The 21,484-nt window shown below is 57.6% G+C and overlaps 1 protein-coding gene across 8 annotated transcripts in view; it reads right to left on the bottom strand.

Annotated features, from left to right (window-relative positions):
- Positions 1–21,484, bottom strand: part of DOC2B (double C2 domain beta) — a 95,037-nt gene that overhangs the window by 55,178 nt on the left and 18,375 nt on the right. For 4 of the 8 annotated variants that reach the window (XM_089317584.1, XM_089317578.1, XM_089317581.1 and 1 more), the window contains exons 7-9: positions 19,516–19,597; positions 18,807–18,903; positions 15,421–18,439 (exon numbers count right to left, since the gene is read on the bottom strand). In XM_089317584.1, the coding sequence (XP_089173710.1) occupies positions 18,303–18,439; positions 18,807–18,903; positions 19,516–19,597 (316 nt within the window). In that variant the 3' untranslated portion in view covers positions 15,421–18,302. Of the gene's footprint in view, positions 1–15,412; positions 18,440–18,806; positions 18,904–19,515; positions 19,598–21,484 lie in introns of all 8 variants that reach the window. The other 4 variants (XM_089317580.1, XM_089317583.1, XM_089317579.1 and 1 more) reach the window with 2 other exon arrangements.

Raw genomic sequence — 21,484 nt, 5'->3', positions numbered from 1 at the left:
CGGAGCAGCCGGGACTGGAGCCAGTGCCCATAGCCAGGTGGAGCCAGGTGCCAGCACTGCAGATTGTATTTTTTCCTTTAATGAGTCTCTCCCGTCCACTTGGGCACCTAAGTGTGACTGCTGTCCCTGTGGCTGTGTCAGGGTCTCCAGCGCACAGCCCTGTTGTGGTCCACCTGCGGGTGACTGGCAACAAGATACCTCAGTTTCCCCTTTCACACTAGGCCATGTGGTCAAGCATTTTATTTGTACCACATGTGTGGTAAACCCCTCAATACTCATTTTTTTATAATAAAAAGTCATTTAGTAAGATTATACGAGGCATAAAACAGTCTCACACATTCACCTGAGGGATCCCCTGTCTGTAGATGCAGACTGCCATCCGGCATCATTGTCCTTCTTCCTAAACAACTTTTTTTTTTTTTTTAAATGATTTATTTGCAAGGCAGAGTGACAGAGAAGGAGAGATCTGCCATCCACTAGTGTAGTCCCTGAACAGCCACAGTAGCCCGGGTTGGGCCCAGCCGAAGCCAGGATCCTGGAACTCTGGGGTCCCACGCGGGTGCAGGGGTCTAGGCACGTGGGCCATCCTCTGCTGCTTTCCCAGGTGTGTTCGTAGGGAGCCGGATCAGCAGTGGGGCAGCCGGGACCCGAGCTTGTCCTGCATGCCCGGGAAGCTTTGCCTGGGTGCCAGACTGTTGGGTGTGGGGTATCTCTCTTCACCTCTCAATCGTCCCGAGCTTTCTCTGGGCCACGGTCAAACTACTTGGAAATCCTTTGATCTGTCTGGGTTTTGCTTTTATCACTTGTTAGGCAAGTCTGGAGTAGTGCTCAGTTAAAGCCAGTGTTCCCCACTACAGAGCCAAGATCTTTCTACCCAAAATCCCTTGGGGGTGATTTGGGGGGGGGGCAGATCTTGAAATTTTTGTATTTCCTCTGGCCACAGAGAGGAGCTGCTGTTCCCGACCTGCATGAACGCTGGCCCGGCCCTTCTCGCGTTTCCAGGCCACCTCACTCTCAGGCACACGTCGGCTGGGGGCCCCTCTGCTCTTCCACCTCGGGTTGCCCTGCTCTCCTGTGCCCTGGCCCAGCAGCCCTGCCAGCAGGACCCTGGGAGCCTGGCACACACGGGGCTCCTGCTCTGCCCTTGGTCGTCCGAGTGCGGCACAGCCCTGCACTCGGCCTGCAGCTCGGTCCTCTCAGGCCAGAGGGTCAACGTGATCCCCGTCATTCTAGCTTGGACAGGAGCGGACTCCAGAGGCCTGCCGCCCCAGCTGCTCACTGTGAGCATTAAACAAGTGGCCGCGCCCGCTACACTCCGGGAAGGGGGACGTCCCAGACAGCCTCTCTCCAGGGAGCGCCTCAGCTGGGCTCTGGACTCTGTGGCGGAACCCACCTCTCTGCTCCTGAATGCAGGCCCAGGGCAGGGACAGACCCCGGCCGTCTCATGGTGCGTAACCAGTGGCCCGGCACTGCTGCCTGCTCCATTTCAGTGAAGAAATTGCCCTCCCAAATAAAGATCCCTTAAGGGGCCGGGTAAAGCTGCCACCTGCAGTGCCAGCAGCCCACGTGGGCTTGGCTGCTCCACTTCCGATCCAGCTCCCTGCTAATGCGCCTGGGAAAGCAGCGAAAGATGGCCCAAGTGCTTGGGCCCCTGCACCCACGTGGGAGACACACATGAAGCTTCTGGGTCCTGGCTTTGGCCTGGCCCAGACCCGGCTGTGGCTGCCATTTGGGGCGTGACCCAGCGGGTGGAAGCTCTGTCTGTGTCTCCCCGTCGGCCCCTCTGCCTGCCTCCCCGTAACTCCATCTTTCAATAAATAAATGTTTAAAGGAAAAAAAAAATGATAGAAGTTCCAACAGGCTTGAAGGTAACTCACTAGAAGTGACCCAATCCTAAGGTGACAGATGGACAGAATGGACCCTGGGACACGTGTGGGGTGGAGGGAGCATCACAAGGTCCAATGGGTGCGCACGTGGAATTCCACAAGGAGGCGGCGCGTACAGCTTCGAGGTAGGACAGTTCCCTCACGTTTCGTGGAGGACACATCGACAACGACGCCCATGGAAAACGAAGCCCAGTGAGTAGAACACCAGCACCTCGGCCATCCTATGCCCAGACTGAAACCCGAAGGCAGGAACACGTCGGGAAAGCAGCCTGCACACACGCCGGCGAGCCGCTCTCGGGCAGTGCAACTCGCGTTACCCACTTTTCCAGTCTTACTTACTAAAAAGCTAAGTACCTGAAAGGCACCAAGGTACAGAAACCGCACGTCTGGTTCACTTCCCCAGATGCCTCCAATACCCAGGGCTGTGCCAGGCTAAAACCTGCTGAGGAGCCAGGAAGTCGATCCGGGTCTCCCACTGGGCAGCAGAGCCCCAAGCACTCGGGCCATCTTCTGCCGATTTCCCAGGCGCACTAGCAAGGAGCTGGATTGGAAGTGGAGCAGCCGGGACTCGAACCAGTGCCTGTGTGGGATGTTGGTGTCACAGGCAGTGGCTTAAACCTGCTATGCTATAACACCGATTCCTTGTTGCAAAATTTTAAAATATATGTATTTATTATTTCAAAAAAAAAAGCTCTATTTGCTTGAAAGGCAGAGTTACACAGGGAAAGGGAGAATTATCTTTCGTCCTCTGGTTCACTCCTCAAATGGCTGCAAGAGCCAGGGCCGGGCCAGGCCGAAGCCAGGAGCCAGGAGCCGCAATCAGTGTCCCACGTGGGTGGCGGGGGCTCGGCACCGAGTTCCCAGGTGCATTCGCAGGGAGCCGGGCTGGAAGCCGCGGTGCAGGACTCTGGGATGTGGGATGTGGGGGTCCCAGGCTCCGGCTGAACCTGCTACGCCACAGCACTGGCCTTTTCCAAGTTCACCTCTTCACTCTTCCCCACAGCTCTGATGTGACACGTACGGCCACTTAGCGTGAGTACAGTAACTAAGATGGAGAGCTCACCGGGGTTCCGCAGCAGGTGTGAGCAGGAAGAGATGCACGGGGAACCCGAGGACGCCGAGATGACCTGCGCACAGAGCAGCAGGAGGAACGCAAACAGAGCCCGGCTGCCCCAGGACGCGACGCCGCCGTACGTCTGGCGTTTCCCGGGTGCCACAGAATGAGAAGACAAAGGGGAAGAGAAACTCGCAATAAAAAAATGACCCAAACGTCCCAAATCCGAGGGGAAAGAAAGATAGGGATTTACGTATACAAGCAGCTCAGTGACTACAAACAGGATGAGTCCCAACAGGCTCTGAAAGGGCGAGAAGAAATCGCGTGCGTGGACCCTCCATTGCAAGAGCAGCCACTTCCGCCTCAGAAGGTAGCGTGGCGACACGGCTAGAATCCAGAGGGGGAAAGCCCACCCACGAAAGGCAAGAGCTGCCCTTCAAGAATGACGGGACAGGGGCCGGCGCTGGGGCATAGCAGGCAAAGCTTGGCCTGTGACACCAGCATCCCTTATGGGCGCTGGTTTAAGTCCTGGCTGCTCCACTTGCTATCCAGTTCCCTGCTAATGGCCTGGGAAAGCAGTGGAAGAAGGCCCAAGTGCTTGAGCCCCTGCCACCCGTGTAGGAGACTCTGTTGAAGCTCCTAGCACCCGTCTCCTGGCTTTGGCTTTGGCTTAGCCCCAGCTGTTGTGGCTGAGTGAATCAGCAGATGGAAGACCTGTCTCTCATTCATTCTCCCTGTGTATTTCTGCCTTTCATAGTAAGAAAAATAAATACTGATGGGGACAGGCTGGGTTAGTATTGTGCACAGGGGGTTACACCATTGCTGGAGACGCCCGCATCCCTTGCCTCTGATCCAGTTTCCTGCTGACGTGTGCTCTGGGAGGCAGTGGAGCATCGATGGCTCCAGTGCATGGGCCCCTGCCACCCCGTGGGACCTGGATGGAGTTCCTGCCTCCTGGCTTTGTTACGGAACAGCCTGGGCCATTGCAGGCATTTGGGAGATGAAACAGAAGATGAAGCTCTCGGTCTTTGTTATTCTTCCTTTCAGATAACTGGGGCTGGCGCTGACTGTGGCACCGTAGGTTAAGCAGCCCTCTGCAGCACCAGCAACCCCTATGGGCGCTGGTTTGAGTCCTGGCCACTCTGCTTCTGATCCAGCTCCCTGCTAATGTCCTAGGAAAGCAGTGGAGAGTGGTCCAAGTGCTTGGGGTCCTGCCTCCCACGTTGGAGACCTGGATGAAGCTTTGGCTTGGCACAGCTCAGGCAGTTGTGGCCAACTGGGGAGTGAACAAGCGTATCGAAGACCTCTGTCTTTTCTCCAAATAAATAAATCTTTAAAAAAAGACAGAAGTGACATTTCCAGACAAAGGAAACAGGATTCATAACCAGCAGGCCCGCCCTACAAGAAGAGGTCCATGGAGACTTCAGGCTGAAATGAAAGGGCATCAGACAGGAATTCAGACAAAAGCAACTATAAAGAACACTGGCAAAGATACCCTCACGGGTAAATAGACCACCACCAGTGTTATGTACCGGGCACGTGGTGTTTCAGAATTTTCATTTTATACGCAGGAGAGACAGTGCACCATTTCCCACCTGCTGGTTCGCTCCCTAACCGCCTGCAGCAGCCAGGACTGGGTCAGGCTGGAGGCAGGAGTCTAACTCCGTGTGTGCTCCCCATGGGGGTGGCGGGGCGCCCAGCACTACAGCCATCGCGGCGGACTCCCGGGGCACGTGCTAGCAGGAAGCCAGAACGGCATCAGACCTCAACCCAGGCGCTGCGGTCTCCGAGCTGCACCTTAGCCACTGGTTTTGACCTGAATGGCTCCGTCAGGGTCTCCCACGGTGGTGGCAGGGCTCGACCACTGCCCGAGCCATCATCCGCTGCCGCCCAGATGCCTCAGCAGAGGCCTGGATTGGAAGCAGAGCGCCCAAGACACGGCCCAGCACTCTGAAAGGGGACATGGCCTCCCAAGCAGCAGCTTTGCCCGCTCTGCCACGATACTGGCCCCCCCGCCAAGGTGCGGCTTTGAGCCTCCTCCCTAGATCATTTAGCTAGTCAAGTGCACAGAACAGAAGCTGGAAATACAGTAGTGAGCAGACAGTATGTACACGTGTGACCTGTGGCAGGAAACGGAGGAGGGACACAGGTGTTTAGGAGCAGAATGTTTGTCTACAGTTGGAAGCAATATTACTCACACCAGGTTGTTACCAGTTCATGATGTTAACTGTAATACTCAAGGTAACCACTAGAAAAAGAACATACAGAAGGGTTTGGCACTGTGGTGGGCTAACTTAGTGGGCTAAGCCTCTGCCTGTGGCTCCAGCATCCCATATGGGCACCAGTTCGAGTCCCGGCTGCTCCTCTTCCGATCCAGCTCTCTGCTGTGGTCTAGGAAGGTAGTGGAAGATGACCCAAGTGCTTGGGCCCCTGCACCCATGTGGGAGACCCATAAGACACTCCTGGCTTTAGATTGGCTCAGCCCCAGCTGTTGCAGCCGTTTGGGGAGTGAACCAGTGGATGGAAGACCTGTCTCTACTTCTCTCTGCAGCTCTTTCAAATAAATAAATCTTTAAAAATTACACACACACATACACACACACACAGAAGATGAGGGAATAAAAATATGAAAAAAAGTAATAGTAGAAATGAAAAAAAAGATTTAAGACAGAAAAGAGATGAAGTACATCGTTATCAATAATCACATTAAATGTCAATGTGGTAGATAATATTAAAAAGGTTGAGACTGGCCAACTGCATTAAAAAACACACAGATCCATTTATATGCATACAAGAGACTCACTGTTGACATAAGGACACAAAAAAGGTTGAAACAATGAAAAATGATATTCTGTGTGCATTATTAGGACAGACACAATGAATGTTAGTATTCTTAGAGAACATGAACATCAAATCAAAAAGTTGGGGCTGACATTCTACTGCAGTGGTCTAGTGCAATGGGTTGTGCTACTGCCTTCAAGGCTGGCAGCATATGGGGGTGCTGGTTTGAGTCCCAGCTACTCTGTTTCTGATCCAGCTCCCTGCTAATGTGCCTGGGAAGACTGGATGATGGCCCAAGTTGGGCCCCTGCCACCCCTGTGGGAGACTCAGGTGGAGCTCCTGGCTCCTGGCTTTGTCCTGACCCAGCCCCAGCTGTTGTGGCCACTGGGAGAGTGAACCAGCGTAGGAGATCCGTCTCCATCTCTCCCCCAAACCTCCTGTTGCTCTACCTTCCAAATAAATGAAACTTAAAGTCTACAAGTTACAAGGAAGGACATTACGTAGTAAAAAATGTTCAATACTGCCAGACAATATAACAAACATGATGCATATAAATAGGATTCCCAAAGTTCATAGTTCATGAAGCAGAAACTGACAGAACTGAAAGGAAAACTGAACTACTTAAACACACACACACACACACACACACAAAACGCGGAAATGGAATTAAAAGTTTGAGAACAAAAATTTTGAAACCTGTGCGTTGGAGGCATCTTCCTAAACTTCATGGAAACACATACCATAAAAACGTCTAGACATGATTTCAAAAGTGCTCTGCACCAGAGCCACTTGTCCGGGCCCGAGCAGTAGGTGCAGCTGTCAGGATGCTGCCTGGGGCACCTGCCTCCCATGCTGGAGCCGAGTCCAAGTCCTGGCTCCGCATCCCATTCCCGCCCAGTGCACCATGGGAGCAGAGCGACAGCTCCGTTTCCCTCCCGTCACCCACGTCACCCACGTGGCAGACCCAGACTGAGATCCTGACTCCCGAATCCAGCCTGGTCCAACCCCGGCTGTTACAAGTATTTGGGTGAGTAAATCAGCAGATAGAAAATCTGTTTCTTTCTGCCTTTATTTTTTATTTTTATTTGACAGGTAGAGTTGTAGACAGAGACAGAGAGAAAGGGCTTCCCTCGTTGGTTCACCCCCCAAGTGGCTGCTACGGCCGGCGCTGTGCCAATCCGAAGCCAGGAGCCAGGTGCTTCCTCCCGGTCTCCCATGCGGGTGCAGGGCCCAAGCACTTGGGCCATCCTCCACTGCCTTCCTGGGCCACAGCAGAGAGCTGGACTGGAAGAGGTGCAACCGGGACAGAATCCGGCGCCCCAACCAGGACTAGAACCCGGTGCCCATATGGGATGCCAGCACTGCAGGCGGAGGATTAACCAAGTGACCCACGGCTCCAGCCCCCTGCCTTTATTTTTAATTTATTTTATTTATTTGAAAGAGTTACAGAGAGAGGTAGAACCAGAGAGAGAGAGAGAGAGAGAGAGAGAGAGAGAGAGAGGTCTTCCATCCGCTGGTCCACGCCCCAACTGGCCATGACAGCTGGAGTTGCTGGCCCTGCAGTTTGTTTGTTTGTTTTTTTTTACAGGCAGAGTGGACAATGAGAGAGAGAGAGACAGAGAGAAAGGTCTTCCTTTGCCGTTGGTTCACCCTCCAATGGCCGCTGCGGCCGGCGCACCGCTCCGATCCGAAGCTAGGAGCCAGGTGCTTCTCCTGGTCTCCCATGGGGTGCAGGGCCCAAGCACTTTGGCCATCTTCCACTGCACTCCCTGGCCACAACAGAGAGCTGGCCTGGAAGAGGGGCAACCGGGACAGAATCCGGCACCCTGACCGGGACTAGAACCTGGTGTGCCGGCGTCGCTAGGGAGTTCTCCGTTTATGTCTCTCCTTCTCTGCCTTTCAAATAAAATGAAGATGAACAAATAAAAGAAAATCAATACAATCACATGAACAAAACGAAAGAAAAACCACACGATTATCTTAACTGATGCAACAACAGTTGACAAAATTCAACATCCTTCAATAAAAGCAGTAACCTAGAAATAGAAATTCAGTACAACAAATGGTGTGTGTGTGTATGACACTTTAAAAAATTTGCAGAAAACAGGATTCAAAGTTTATTTTGATGCAAAATTTGGAATGCATGCCTATGTGGGATCTCCAAAAATGCATGGGAAAATGGGCGTTTTCAATATGCTATGCATGAATTTAAAAATATCTTACACCAAAATAAACTCGTCATCTAATTTTCCCCACACGTTTTTGGACTATGTGCACACACCACACCAAGTAGTACTCATGATGAACCCCGGGGGCTAGCATGCTCTGCTGAAAGAGTTTCCTCCAAGGTCAGAACAAGACAGAGATGGCTTTTTTTTTTTTTTTTTGACAGGCAGAGTGGACAGTGAGAGAGACAGAGAGAAAGGTCTTCCTTTGCCGTTGGTTCACCCTCCAATGGCCGCCGCACAGCGCTGATCCGAAGCCAGGAGCCAGGTGCTTCTCCTGGTCTCCCATGGGGTGCAGGGCCCAAGCACTTGGGCCATCCTCCACTGCACTCCCGGGCCACAGCAGAGAGCTGGCCTGGAAGAGGGGCAACCGGGACAGAATCTGGCGCCCCAACCGGGACTAGAACCCAGCGTGCCAGCGCCGCAAGGCGGAGGATTAGCCTAGTGAGCCACGGCGCCGGCCCAGAGCTGGCTTCCTTCAGTCCTTCTATGCAATGCCCAGTTGGAAGTGCTGGCCAGAGCAAGTCCTCAAGAAAGCAAGCGTTCAAACTGGAGAGAGAGGGGCAATTGCCTCTGGACGTAGAGGACATGATCTCATCTGCGGAAAACCCGAGGATTCCCCCCCAAATTGTTACAGCAAGAAGCCAATTCACAAAATTGCACGATACAAAAATCAACGCATACAAATTCTATTTCTGTACACTAGCCACAGATGTTCCAGAACTAGAGAATTATATTCACAATAGCATCAAAAGAGTAAGTCCTAAGGAATAGTGAACTGAGGAGGTGAAGAGCTTGTACATGTAAACTACAGAGCATTTCTGAAATAAATTAAAGACATAAATAAATGGAAGACACCTGTGTTCACAGCCAGGCAGATGTAAATTAACATAATAGTATTTGGGGCCGGCACTGTGGCGCACCAGGTTAAAGCCCCAGCCTGCAGCGCTGACATCCCATATGCGTGCCAGTTCCAGTCCCCGCTGCTCCACTTCTGATCCAGCTCTCTGCTGTGGCCTGGGAAAGCAGTGGAGGATGGCCCAAGTGCTTGGGCGTCTGCACCCGCGTGGGAGACCAGGATAAAGGCTCCTGCCTCCCGGCTTTGGATTGGCCCAGGTCTGGCCATTGTGGACATCTGGAGAGTGAACCAGAAGATGGAAGACCTTTCTCTCTCTGCCTCTGCCTCTCTGTAACTCTTTCAAATACATACATATATTTTAAAGATACTAGTATTTGATTTTCCAAAGTAGTCTATGGATCCAATGTAACCCTTCAATATTCTAATGGCCTGTCTGATTATTTTCTTTCCAGAAATAGGGAATTCCAGCCTACAATTCATATGGAATTTCAAACCAGCTTGAATAATTACTTCTCCAACATTTTCCCCCTATATTTAAAAAATATTTATATCTCTTTCAAATAAATAAAGAGGGAAAAGGAGAGACAGATCTGCCATCCACTGGTTCACTCCCCAAATGGCAGCAATGGCCAGGGCTGGGACCGACTGAAGCCAGGAGCCAGCAGCTTCCTCCAGGTCTCCCACATGAATGGCAGAGGCCCAAGCACTTGGGCCATCTTTTGCTGCTTTCCCCCCAGGCCATTAGCAGGGAGATGGATCGGAAGTGGAGCAACCAGGATGTGAAAGGTGCCCACGTAGGATGGTGGCATCACAGGCGGTGGCTTAACCTGCTATGCCACAACGTCAGTCCCTCAAAATTGTTTTCTTTCTTTGTTATTATTATTATTATTATTTTTTGACAGGCAGAGTGGAGAGTGAGAGAGAGACAGAGAGAAAAGTCTTCCTTTTTGCCGTTGGTTCACCCTCCAATGGCCGCCACGGCCAGTGCGCTGCGGCTGGTGCACCGCGCTGATCCGAAGGCAGGAGCCAGGTGCTTCTCCTGGTCTCCCATGGGTGCAGGGCCCAAGGACCTGGGCCATCCTCCACTGCCTTCCTGGGCCACAGCAGAGAGCTGGCCTGGAAGAGGGGCAACTGGGACAGAATCCGGCGCCCTGACTGGGACTAGAACCCGGTGTGCCGGCACCGCTAGGTGGAGGATTAGCCTATTGAGCCGCAGCGCTGGCCCAAAATTGTTTTCATTTCCCATTAAAAAAAAAAAAAAAAAAAAAAAGGCAGCACAGTACTCAACTCCGTGTGGGGTCAGCGCTGTCACACAGCGGGCAAAGCCGTCGCCCACATCCCATATGGGTGAAGGTTTGAGTCCTGGCTGTTCCACTTCCAATCCAGCTCCCGCTGATGGCCTGGGAAAAGCCATGGAAGATGGCTCAGGCACTTGGGCCCCTGGCACCTACATGGGAGACCCAGAAGAAGCTTCTGGCTTCAGCCTGGCTCAGCCCTGGCCAGTGCTGCTACCTGGCGAGTGAACCAGCAGACGAAGATCTGTCTCTCCCTCTTTCTCTGTAACTGTTTCAAATAAATTAAACTTTACAAAATACATGATAAAATAAAACTGACAGGCAAAGCATAGGCACACAGACCAATGGGACAGGATGGAGAGCCCAGAAACACAGCCTCACATCTTTGGTCAGCTGATTTTCCAAACAAGTCCCAAGTCCACTAATGGAGAAGAAAACAATCTTTTCAACAGAAAGTATTTGGAAAACGGATATCCACATGCAAAAGAACCGAGATGAATCCTTAGCACACCCCATACCACACAGAACATCAAGTCAGTGGGTCACAAACATTCAGAGATAAAGCTCTCATGAGGGCCGGCGCCGCGGCTCACTAGGCTAATCCTCCACCTAGCGGCGCCGGCACACCGGGTTCTAGTCCCGGTCGGGGTGCCGGATTCTGTCCCGGTTGCCCCTCTTCCAGGCCAGCCCTCTGCTGTGGCCAGGGAGTGCAGTGGAGGATGGCCCAGGTGCTTGGGCCCTGCACCCCATGGGAGACCAGGAAAAGCACCTGGCTCCTGGCTCCTGCCATCGGATCAGCGCGGTGCGCCGGCCGCAGCGCGCCAACCGCGGCGGCCATTGGAGGGTGAACCAACGGCAAAGGAAGACCTTTCTCTCTATCTCTCTCTCTCACTGTCCACTCTGCCTGTCCAAAAAAAAAAAAAAAAAAGCTCTCATGAGGACACGTGGAGCAAAACCTTTATGACATTGGATCTGGCAATGGCTTCTTGGATGCGACATGCAAAGCACAGGCAACAAAAGAAAACGGATGAATCAGCCTTAACATCAAGAGCTCTTGTGTGTCAAAGTACTCTGTCAAGACGGTGCAGGCGCCGGCACTGTGGCACAGCGAGTTACGCAGCTGCCTGCGATGCCAGCATCCATGTGGTGCCATTTGGAGCTCTATAAAGCCCCGCCTGCAACCCAGCATCAGGTCCCGGACAGAGCTTCAGGCTCCTGGCTTTGGCTGGGCCGGCCCTGGCTGTTGTGGCCATTTGGGGAGTGAACCAGCAGACAGAAGCTCACGCTCACTCTCTCTCACTCATTAAGATTTATTTACTTGAAAGGCAGAGTTGGAGAAAGAATCTCCCATCTGCTGGCTCACTTCCCAAATGGCCGTGGCGGGGCCGGTCCAAAGCCAGGAGCTGGGAGCTTCTTCTGGGTCTCCCAGGTGAGTAAGGGGCCCAAGACTTGGGTCATCTTCCACTGCCTTCCCAGGCACATTAGCAGGGACCTGGATTGGAAGTGGAGCAGTGGGGACTTAAACCGGTGTCCACAGGAGATGCCTGTGCCGCAGGCGGCAGCTTAGCAGCTTAACCTGCTATGCCATAGCACCTGCCCCTAGGACGGCCATTTTTAAGAACACCACACTAGGGCAGGTGTTGGGGCACAGTGGGTTAAACCACTGCTGCTTGGGGTGCCCACATCCCATACCGGAGTGCTGGTTTGAGCCCCACCCAGCACCTCTGCTTCTGAGCCAGCTTCCTGCTAACGCATCCCCGGAGACAGCAGGGGATGGCTCGAGTGCTTGGGCCTCTGACACCCACGTGGGAGACCCAGATGGAGTTCCCAGCCCGGCTGTTGCTAGCATTTAGGGAGCAAACCAGTAGATGAGGGATCTCTGTTTTTGTTTACTTGAGAAGCAGAATAACAAGCACAAAAGCCTAAACCCGAAATTAGAGAATGGCAAGTATCGGTGAGGATGCGTATAAAGTGGAAGTCTCGCGCACTGCTGGCGGGAATGCATGGTGACGTGGAAGACAGTGACACAGGTCCTGCACCGTCACACAGAAGCATCGCGTGTCTCGGCAGTTCCGCTTCTGCGTGTCTATCGGAAAGGATTGGAAGCAGGGGCGCAGATGCTGACAAGTCCGTGTGTGCAGCAGCAGGATTGCTGATCGCCCACGGCGCAGACCGTCTGCACGGTCGTCAGCAGATGAACGGACCGACACGAGCCGTATGTGCGTGGAACAGCGCATGATGCCGCGTCAAAAGCAAACTCTGGCGCAGGCTACCGCACGGAGGGACCTTGCAAATATGCTGGCCAGTCCGAGCCAGGCAGGAGGACATTCTATCTACATGAGCCAGCTCTACGAGGCAAATCCGCAGCCACGCAAAGTAGAACAGGGCGACAGGGGGCAGGGGAAAGGGAACGCGGAGTCACTGGAAGGGCACAGAGCTGGTCGGCCGATTAAAGTCTGGGAGTGCACAGCCCCGCGGGGACGGCTCCACTGCCTGGCCAGGCTCCTAGAGAGGTGCAAGTGGGCGCAGTGCTTGGCCTAGCAGTGAGGATTCCGGCTGGGAAGCCTGCACCTGCACCTCCCTGTGCACATGCTGGGAGGCGGCAGGTGGTGGCTCCGGTTGTTGTGCCCCCATCACCCCCGAGAGGCCGCGACAGAGTTCTCTGCTCGCAGGCTCAGCCCATCCCAGCCGTTGTAGGTATCTGGGGAGCGAACCCATGGATTGGGGGGGGTTTCCATCTGCTGTTTCGCTCCCCAGATGCCCCCAACAGCCTAGGCTGGGCCAAGCCAAGGTCAAGACCAGGAACTCCATCCAGGTCTCCCAGGTGAATGGCAGGAATCCCAGGATCTGCATCAGCAGGGGTTGAACCTAGGTCCTGACGTGGGGCGCAGGTCTCCCAACAGGCGTGCTGAGCACTGGGCGAGCTGCCCTCTGTCTTTGCTTTCACCTGGCTCCCGCCCAGGGCTGCGGGGTACCAGTCTCTCCCTGGGCTGGCTGCTACTTCCTCCTCTCTCTCGCTCAGGGACTTCCTAACCAAGTACGTGGGATCCTGCATGCCCTGCTGGTAGCCACAGTTCCGCCGTGTGATGTCACCCCTGCCCTCTGACCCAGGGAGGGAGTGGCAACTCCAGTGAGTCATTTCTTTCCCGAGAGGCAAGGGAAGAGACGCAGGAACGAGCCCAAGGGGGAGGCCATCCGCACTCAGAGCCGTGGCCGCCATTCCGCATCCTCCCCCGACGCTGCGGTCTCCCAATGCTTGTCCACACCGCTAAAATCGGATTCAACCTCAACAAGGAAACCTGCCTTGGTGACAACACGGACGGCCCCAGAGGATGGGATGCAGAGTGAAAAAGGCAGCCACGGCCGGGCGAGCCCCAGCACTGCCCAATGCTGCTTACACGCTGCACAACTGCCAGACCCACGGGAGTGCGGAGGCCTACCAGTGGTTGCCAGGGGCTGGCCATCATGGGGTCGTCCAATGGGGGCAAAGCTCCCTCAGGCCAGCCCATCAACCCTGGAGAGGGCTACACCACGCGGGGTCTGTGGCTCACCAGCCCAAGCGTGCACAACTCACGCTGTGTTCCTACCACAATCCACTCCCCACCCCACCCCCCAATAAAAAAAAAAAAAGACCAAAGGGACGCAGGGGGCCCCGGCAGTGGGGGCCCGTCCATCCCCTCAGTGGCAGGGGAGGGGGGCATGGTGGGTGCAGGGGTGTCCCAGCTCCTGGAGCTGTGCGTGGCTCATGCCCATCCTTGTGCGCCAACTAGCACCTGGGCGAAGCAGGAGTGCATGGGCAGAGTGGGTGTGGAAGGCGCAGGGCAGCGAGCAGGAGTCCGAGCTGTCTGGTCTCGCAGTCCCAAGCTGCCCATCAGGAAGTAAACTCGGGTGGGGAAGCCACCCAAGTGCCCCCAGCGCCACATCACCTCCAGGTCCTGCCCCGCGGGCCCCTGAGGCAGAGGTGACCACTGACTCTCAGTCCAGACGGACAGCAGGGCCCAGGGGGTGAGCCCCGGGCGGTCCTTCCCGGCACAGCAGAGTGACAGTCCTGGGACCTGGGCACTTCCCACCAGGCCTGACCACTACCCGCTTCTGCCAACAGTGCAGCCCAGAAGTGAGGCGCCACGAGGCTTAGACAGCAGAACCCTTAACATCCTCGGGTGAGCCTTGTGCCTGTTTCCCCATCTGTCGAACGGGGACTGGACCAGTACCTCACGGCTGGGAGGATTAAATGAGGTCATACCCACGGGACACCCAGAGCAGTCCGCCTCAGTGCGGGGTTGTTGCCCCCAAGAGTGCGATTCCGGCACCTTCTCTCTGGTCCTGGCAGAGTCCCTGCAGTACTTGGGGGCTCTCCTTCCTGCACACACGGTGCAGAGCTGGGAATGGAAGCGACACCCTCCTGTGGGACAGGGCTATCCTAACTCCTAGGCCACACAGCCACCCCTTCCCGGAGCTTGCCTTTAACAGCCACCCCTGGATGTCGAGCCCTGTTTCTTTTTTTGGGGGGGGTGTTACTGCAGTCAGACAGACAACGGTGGCCCCCACTCTCCTAACAGCTAGCAGAGAACACACACACACACACACACTGACGACACACGGTGCAGACCGAGGGGTGCCGTGGTATTGGAGCCCCAGGCCGGGCTCTCGGTCACAAATGACAAACACCCCACCGCTGGGAGTGGAAGGCCCGGAAGGCCCCCCGGGGCCTGGACCCCAGGCCTCCAAACAGGGCCTGGTCCCCGCCCCAGACACTGCCCAGCGGCACTGCCACCAGGAATAAAGTCATGACTGAACCCGAGCTAACAAGAACCAGATGGTCCGCGGCTAAAGCTGATGACACGAGGCCACGAGGCCACCCTGCCTGGCCACGGCCTGCCCTGCGCACACGTGGCCATAGCACCCTCCCCGCCCCCTCTCCGACGTGGGGTACCCAAGCCCCGTGTTAGGACGTCCAACCTGCACCCGACTGAGAACACAGCACAGCACCCCGCACCCCTGCCCGCTTTTGAGGCCCCTCCTCTGCCTCCCCAAAGACGAACGAGGACAGCCAGACGCCCGGGAGCCGGCGGCCGTCAAGGGATGGCCTCGCCCCAACCGCGCCCCCTTGTGTTGTCCACTCAAGCCGCGGCGGGTCGCTTCCCCGCGCCCCACCGGCCTCCCAGCTGCCCCCAAGCCACTGCCCGGGCCCCTTGCTGCGCTGGCCGAGCCGCCCGCCCCCCAAACTCCCCACCTCCTCAGCTCACAGCCGCCCCGACCTCCCGCCCACCTGCAGGGGTCACGTCGGGAACGGAACGCCCAAAGGCACTCACTCACTCACTTTAAGGAGAAACGCGTAGACGCGGCTCACGGTGCTGCAGGGCCGGCCAGGCGGCGGTGCGGTGGGCGCCGAGAGACCCCAGGGCCGGCTGCCTGGCCCTCTCGCGTTTATAACCAACTTTTCTGCCGCCCACGCCCCCCGGAGCACAAGGCCCTCCCACGAGGCCCACCTGGTGTTGAGAATTCGCACCAGGACTATGGGAACCAAGCTCGTGATACATGGGGGGCCTTGGAGGAGAGTCGACCTGCCGGCCACGGCCCCCTAGTTCCTTTAGGCCGCGTCCTTGGTCGTCATGTAGCATCATTATTGCGTTGGCTATTGACGCTGTCGCTGATTCTACCCCGCGTGCCTGGCATTAGTCCTAACGCCGCACAGCCGTTGGGCTGCACGAGCGGCACGGGGCATACCGGCCCAGGTGAGGCCCGATTTGAATTTCGGGCTTGCAGCGGGCCGGCCGCGTGGCTCTGCGCGAGGAGTCTCATTGCCCTCTTGGGGCCCCGTTTCCCCATCTGGAACTTGGCGGTCTCCGTCAAGCGGGGGTCTCGGTGACAATGCGCTTCCCACTCCCACCGCTCCACATCCATGAGAAGGAGGCTCCCAAGCCAACATCGCCGTACGACGTGTCCGTTTACTTTGGGTTATATGTCATTATAAACATTAACAAAGAAGACTTAAAAAGGACACCCTGGGGAAAGGAGGACGAAAGTATAAAAGTTGTGTCGTGGGGCCGCCGCGTGTTTCTGCGGCCGTCACACGGTGGCAAGACGGTGTGAAGCAGTGCACGCGAGTCCATGCAGCAGGAGGTTCGTCGTGTCGCGGAGGAATAAAGGGCAGGGCATGCACGGCCCGGGGAGGTGCAGCTCCTCGCTCTCGCCACTAGAGGTCAGGAGGTTACCGCTTCAGGGCTGGAAGACGGGCCCGTCGGGGATTGGCTAGTGGCGGCGGTGGGCGGGGCGGAACCCAGGGCCGGAGGGGGCTGCAGCGCTCCGGCGACCCCCCTCCCCCGCCGCGTTACTGACAACAGACTTTGGAATGACTTTTTTTTTTTTTTTTTTTGCATCAGACTTCCCGTCTTTGTGGGGCTGACGGGCCAGGGGGAGGAAAGATGCCTGTTTGGGGTCAAAGCAGAGCCAGTTGTTTTCAGGCTCCCTCGAGGAGGGGGGGGGGGGCTCCTGCCTGAGCGCCCCACAGGGCACCTGCAGACACGCGCGCATGTGTACAGCTTTGGGGAGGCCGCGGGCCCTGGACTGGGTGCCCAGAGTCCTGCTCCAGCCGGGCCCCTTACCACGACCCCCTCTCCCCTTGGGCCCCCAGAAGCCCCCTGTTCTAGCTGTGTGGACAAAGGAGCTGCCGCCTTGCCCCCCGGGCCACAGGGTCAAAGGCTGGGTAAGGGCAGAGTTCAAGGCCTGGCCAGGGGGCTGGTTTCTGAGCCAGCAAAGGGACAAGGTTCCTTGTCTCAACACACCACAGAGCTCCCCGACAGACAGGGGCCCGGGTCCTCTGCCCCTGGGATGACAAGCCCCGCTGTGTGAAGGGTCCCTGGGTCAGAGCACGCGGCCCCCTTAACCCAGGGCAAAGGCTCCGGAAGACGGGGCCCCAAGGCTCCTCCTGGGGTCCCTGTGAGCCCAGAAGGGGCTGATGGGCACTTGCGGGATTTGAGCCACCACCCCGGCCACGCTCGGTGATGTGCTTGGTGTCTGCAGCAGATTCCGGCCCTCACACCATTGGGCCCTGGGGTGGGTGGGCAGCAGGTGGGCAGCTAGTGGGACCCCCGTGTGAGCCCAGCACCCCACTTCCCCAACCGCCGTGACGGGCGCCGCTGCGGATCCCGGCCTTGGGCAGGTCACCTTCCTCCGTGGGCCTCTGTTCCCGCCGCCCAGCTGTGGGCTCACTGTGACGGGGCAGCGGCCTTGACACCCCTCCATCCTGCATCTGTCCTTCCAGTGTGGGGGGCCCTGGGCAGCCGGGTTGGGGGTTTCCGGCCCAGCCCACCCCCTGAGCTGGGGCTCCCTCTCCAGTATTCCCAGGCTTCAGGAGGGCCAGCAGGCCATGGGCAGACACTGGGGGGCTCGATCCCCAGCCTGAGCCAGACGTAGAGGTCAAAGGGCAGAGGGGGAAGCCACAGAACCACGAGCCTCCTCCGCACGCCTGAGGACACCCTTCTGTCTTAGCCGCCCCAGCCTCCCGCCCCAAGGAGCCAGCAGGAGCGCGGGGCGTGGGCTGACCTGCCCCTGCCCCTGTCCGCAGCCCTAACACATCTGCCCCCAAGCAGGACCCTGGGGCTCCCGGCTCCATCACCTTCCCCCAAGGGCCCCCGCCCGCCCCGCCCTTTCCCCCATTAGAACTTCCCCCTCCAGGAAGCCTTCCCTCCCCTCTGTCAGGTGGCACTGCTCATCCCTGCTGCAGTGGTCTGCAGGGGCTCCCTGAGGGCAGGCCGTGGGGGTGGCGGATGTGAAGCGCTGTCAGCCGGCCCGTGTTCCCTGCCGTGTCCTGGCCCCCAGCCCGCAGGCCCCTCTCCACCAGCCCAGCAACGCCAGAGAGAGGCGCATGCCTTCCAGCCCGTTTGCCTACCCCCGGGAGTCGGCGTCCTTGGCAGTACCGTCTCCCGCCCGCCCGGCCTGCCCTCCCAGTGCGCCCCGCTCCGTCCTCTCAGCGTGTGCCTTGCTGCTGACCTCTGCATGGTTCCGTGCCCGCTGGCCGGCCCCGTCCCCTCCCCCGAGCAGGTGCTGGGGCTGAGGCCGGCTCTACCCTGCCTGGCCCTCTGTGGCCTCCAAGGGGCTCTGGGTCCGAGCAGGTGTCCTGGATCTCCCCCCGCGTGGGGGCTGCAGCCCTTGGTGGCAGCCGAGGAAGCCCAGGGCGCAGCGGGCGCGGGGCCGGGGCGGTCAGTCGCTGAGCACGGCCCCTGGGAGCTGGCTGGTGAGCGTGTGCCAGCGCTCGATGCGCTTGTCTTTGTTCTTCAGGCAGTCGAACCAGTGCTTCAGCCGCTCGCCCTTGGCATTGATGCCGAGAACCACGCCACCTGCAGGGGGCGGCAAGGGCAGCCAGCGGCACAGGCACGGCGGCAGGTACTTCCCTGCCGCTGGGCTCTGAGCGTGGGCAGCGTGTGCCCTCCCTCCACCACTGTCCCCACCGGCCAGGGCGCAGGGGGCTCGGGCCGGCCCCAAGTGCTGACCGCCAGGGTGGCTGCGTGGCCCCCCGGTGCTCCTTCCCTCTCTGGGTCTGTCTGCCCCTTTGAGGGCCCTCGTGCTGCCCAGGGCAGCTGGTTCCTGACCCTGACTCTCCCCAGAGGCCAGGGAGGAGGGTCCATGGCCGGTTTAGGGCTTCAGGCCTCAGCTGAGCCCAGGGCAGGCAAATGGCCACCCAGCGTGCCCGTCATGCCTCCTTACCAATGAAGTCGTTGGACTTTCCGATGTCATAATCCCAGACGGTGACCTCCAAAGTCTTCTTGGCCAGGTCCCCGTGCTTAATCTCGTAACAGAACTCCTGCTGACCAGAGGGCGGGTGATGGGGGATGGGGTGGGTGGGGCGTGTGCCGGGCGGTGGGCGGGTCCTCACCCATGCCTCCCACTTGCACATGAGGGCCCCGGGGGTCCCCGCACCCTCCTCCACCTGCTCCTTCTCTATGTTCCCGCATTCGCTGCCCACTTGGCCGTCCCCGACCACTCTCGGGCCTGGCTGGGCTGACCGCCTCCTCCTCTGGGACCCTCTCCCTGGCTTCGGGGCCCTCCACTCCGGGAGCATCCTCCAGCCACCTCTGCCTGGCCTGGAGCGGCCGGGGTGGCTCTGGCTCGGCCGAGGCCCTCTGGTGCCCTCCCCACCTGCTCCAGGGAGACGGGGATGCACCCACGTGTGCACCTCCCGCTGTACCACCCCCAGGCTGAGGACCTTCCAGGAACAGGGGCATCTAGATCCCTCCACTGAGCACCCCTCTTTCTCACATCTGCTCCTCCCCAACCCTGCGACCTCAGCAAGGAGCCCGATCGCCTCCACACTTGCCTTTCCTGCCCTACACCCACATGGCCACACCCTACCCGTGGCCCCCAGCCCCCCATCTGGCTCCCACAGTGGCCTGGGTGGTGCTCTGCGCCCTTGCACCTCATTGAACTCCGGGTTCAGGGTCTTCTTCTTGACGGCCGTCTTGTGTTTGGATCTCTTGTCCACATCTGGCTTCAGGTATCTGGAACCATGAGGGAGGCCAGGCAGAGGGTCGGGGGGAGTCCTGGGAGCGGACAGGCCGGGCAGGGCTGCGCAGAGCAGTCCGCCCTTGGGGAAGCGTGCCCGGGCTCCTCCTGTCCCAGCACTGCAGTGGCCGGGGTAGGGGCCAGCCGGACTTCTGCTCCTGTGCCCGCTCCCCACAGCCCCTAGGAGGCAGGGTCTCTCTCGTTTCTGGGTGTCTAATTCTTATAAGGTTCACGAGTCCCACCAGAAGAACGTTTTTAGCAGAGTTGGGCCCTGGCTCAAACCTCCTTCAAAAACAGATTTGGGGCCAATGCTCTGCCTCAGTGCTGGCATTCCATATGGGCACTGGTTCTAGTCCCGGCTGCTCCACTTCCGATCCAGCTCCCCACTAATGTGCCTGGGAAAGCAGTGGAAGATGGCCCAAGTCCTGGGACCCCTGCACCCAAGTGGGAGACCCAGAAGAAGCTTCTGGCTCCTGGCTTTGGCCTGGCCCAGCCCCAGCTGTTGTGGCCATTGTGAATCAACAGATGGTTCTCTCTCATTCTGCCTTCCAAGTGAATAAACAAATCTTAGAAAAGAAACACAGGTGTTGGGGGCCAGCACTGTGGTGTAGCGGGTAAGGACGCCGCCTGCAGTGCCAGCATCCCATATGGGCGCCAGTTCGAGTCCCAGCTGCTCCACTTCTGATCCAGCTCTCTGCTGTGGCCTGGGAAGGTGGCCCAAGTCCTTGGGCCCCTGCACCTGCATGGGAGACCCGGAAGAAACTCCTGGCTCCTGGCTTCGGATCAGTGCAGCTGCGACTATGGCAGCCAACTGGGGAGTGAACCAGCAGATGGAAGACCTCTCTCTCTCTCTTTCCCTCTCTCTCTGTGTAACTCTGACTTTCAAATAAATAAAAAATTAAAAAAAAAAAAAAAAAGAAACACAGGTGGCTGGGGGGTGCTTGGCTTGGTGGTTAGGACACCATGCCGCATATCTGAGTGCCCGGGTTTGATTCCCAGCTTGGCTCCCGGCTCTAGATCCCTGCTCCCACAGAGCCTGGGAGCAGCAAGTGATGGCTCAAGTGGTTGGGTCCTGCCACTGTCATGGGAGACCTGATGAAGTTCCTGGCTCCCAGCTTCAGCCTCCGCCCAGTCCCGAGCATCAGAAACAGCAGATGGAAGCTCTCTCTCTGCTTTCCATGTAAGTAAGTAACTGTAAGGCACACTCGGCTCTCTGCGTCCTCAGCGGAGTGGGTCCAGGGCACCCCTCCGCCATGGGCACCCAAGTCGAGGCTGTTCCACTCCCTCCCGTGACCAGCACGGGCTTTGCAGAACGCCTGTGGGATGCTCCTCCCTGTGCTCACCAGCATGCCGGGATCGGTGATGGTGAGTGCCGTGCCAGTCGTTGCTAAGCCACACTCGATTGGAATACTGACAAGAAAAGCCATCTGTTGGCCGGCGCCGCGGCTCACTAGGCTAATCCTCCACCTAGCGGCGCCGGCACACCAGGTTCTAGTCCCGGTTGGGGCGCCGGATTCTGTCCCGGTTGCCCCTCTTCCAGGCCAGCTCTCTGCTGTGGCCCGGGAGGGCAGTGGAGGATGGCCCAAGTCCTTGGGTCCTGCACCCCATGGGAGACCAGGAGAAGTACCTGGCTCCTGGCTTTGGATCGGCGCAGCATGTTGGCCGCAATGTGCTGGCCGTGACGGCCACTTTGGGGGTGAACCAACGGAAAAAGGAAGACCTTTTTCTCTGTCTCTCTCTCTCACTCTCTCACTGTCCACTCTGCCTGTCAAAAAATAAATAAAAATTTAAAAAAGCCGTCTGTATGCCATCAGTCCAGATGTAAGTCTTGAGTATCTGATACATTTTTTTAAAAATTTATTTTCATTTACTCGAGAGGCAAG

Source organism: Oryctolagus cuniculus, chromosome 17 (assembly GCF_051225735.1).
Source record: "Oryctolagus cuniculus isolate XC-2025 breed Fujian yellow rabbit chromosome 17, ASM5122573v1, whole genome shotgun sequence".
Lineage (NCBI taxonomy): Eukaryota > Metazoa > Chordata > Mammalia > Lagomorpha > Leporidae > Oryctolagus > Oryctolagus cuniculus.
The sequence above is the reverse complement of the archived record's forward strand: the minus strand, read 5'-3'. Positions and strand labels throughout refer to the sequence as shown.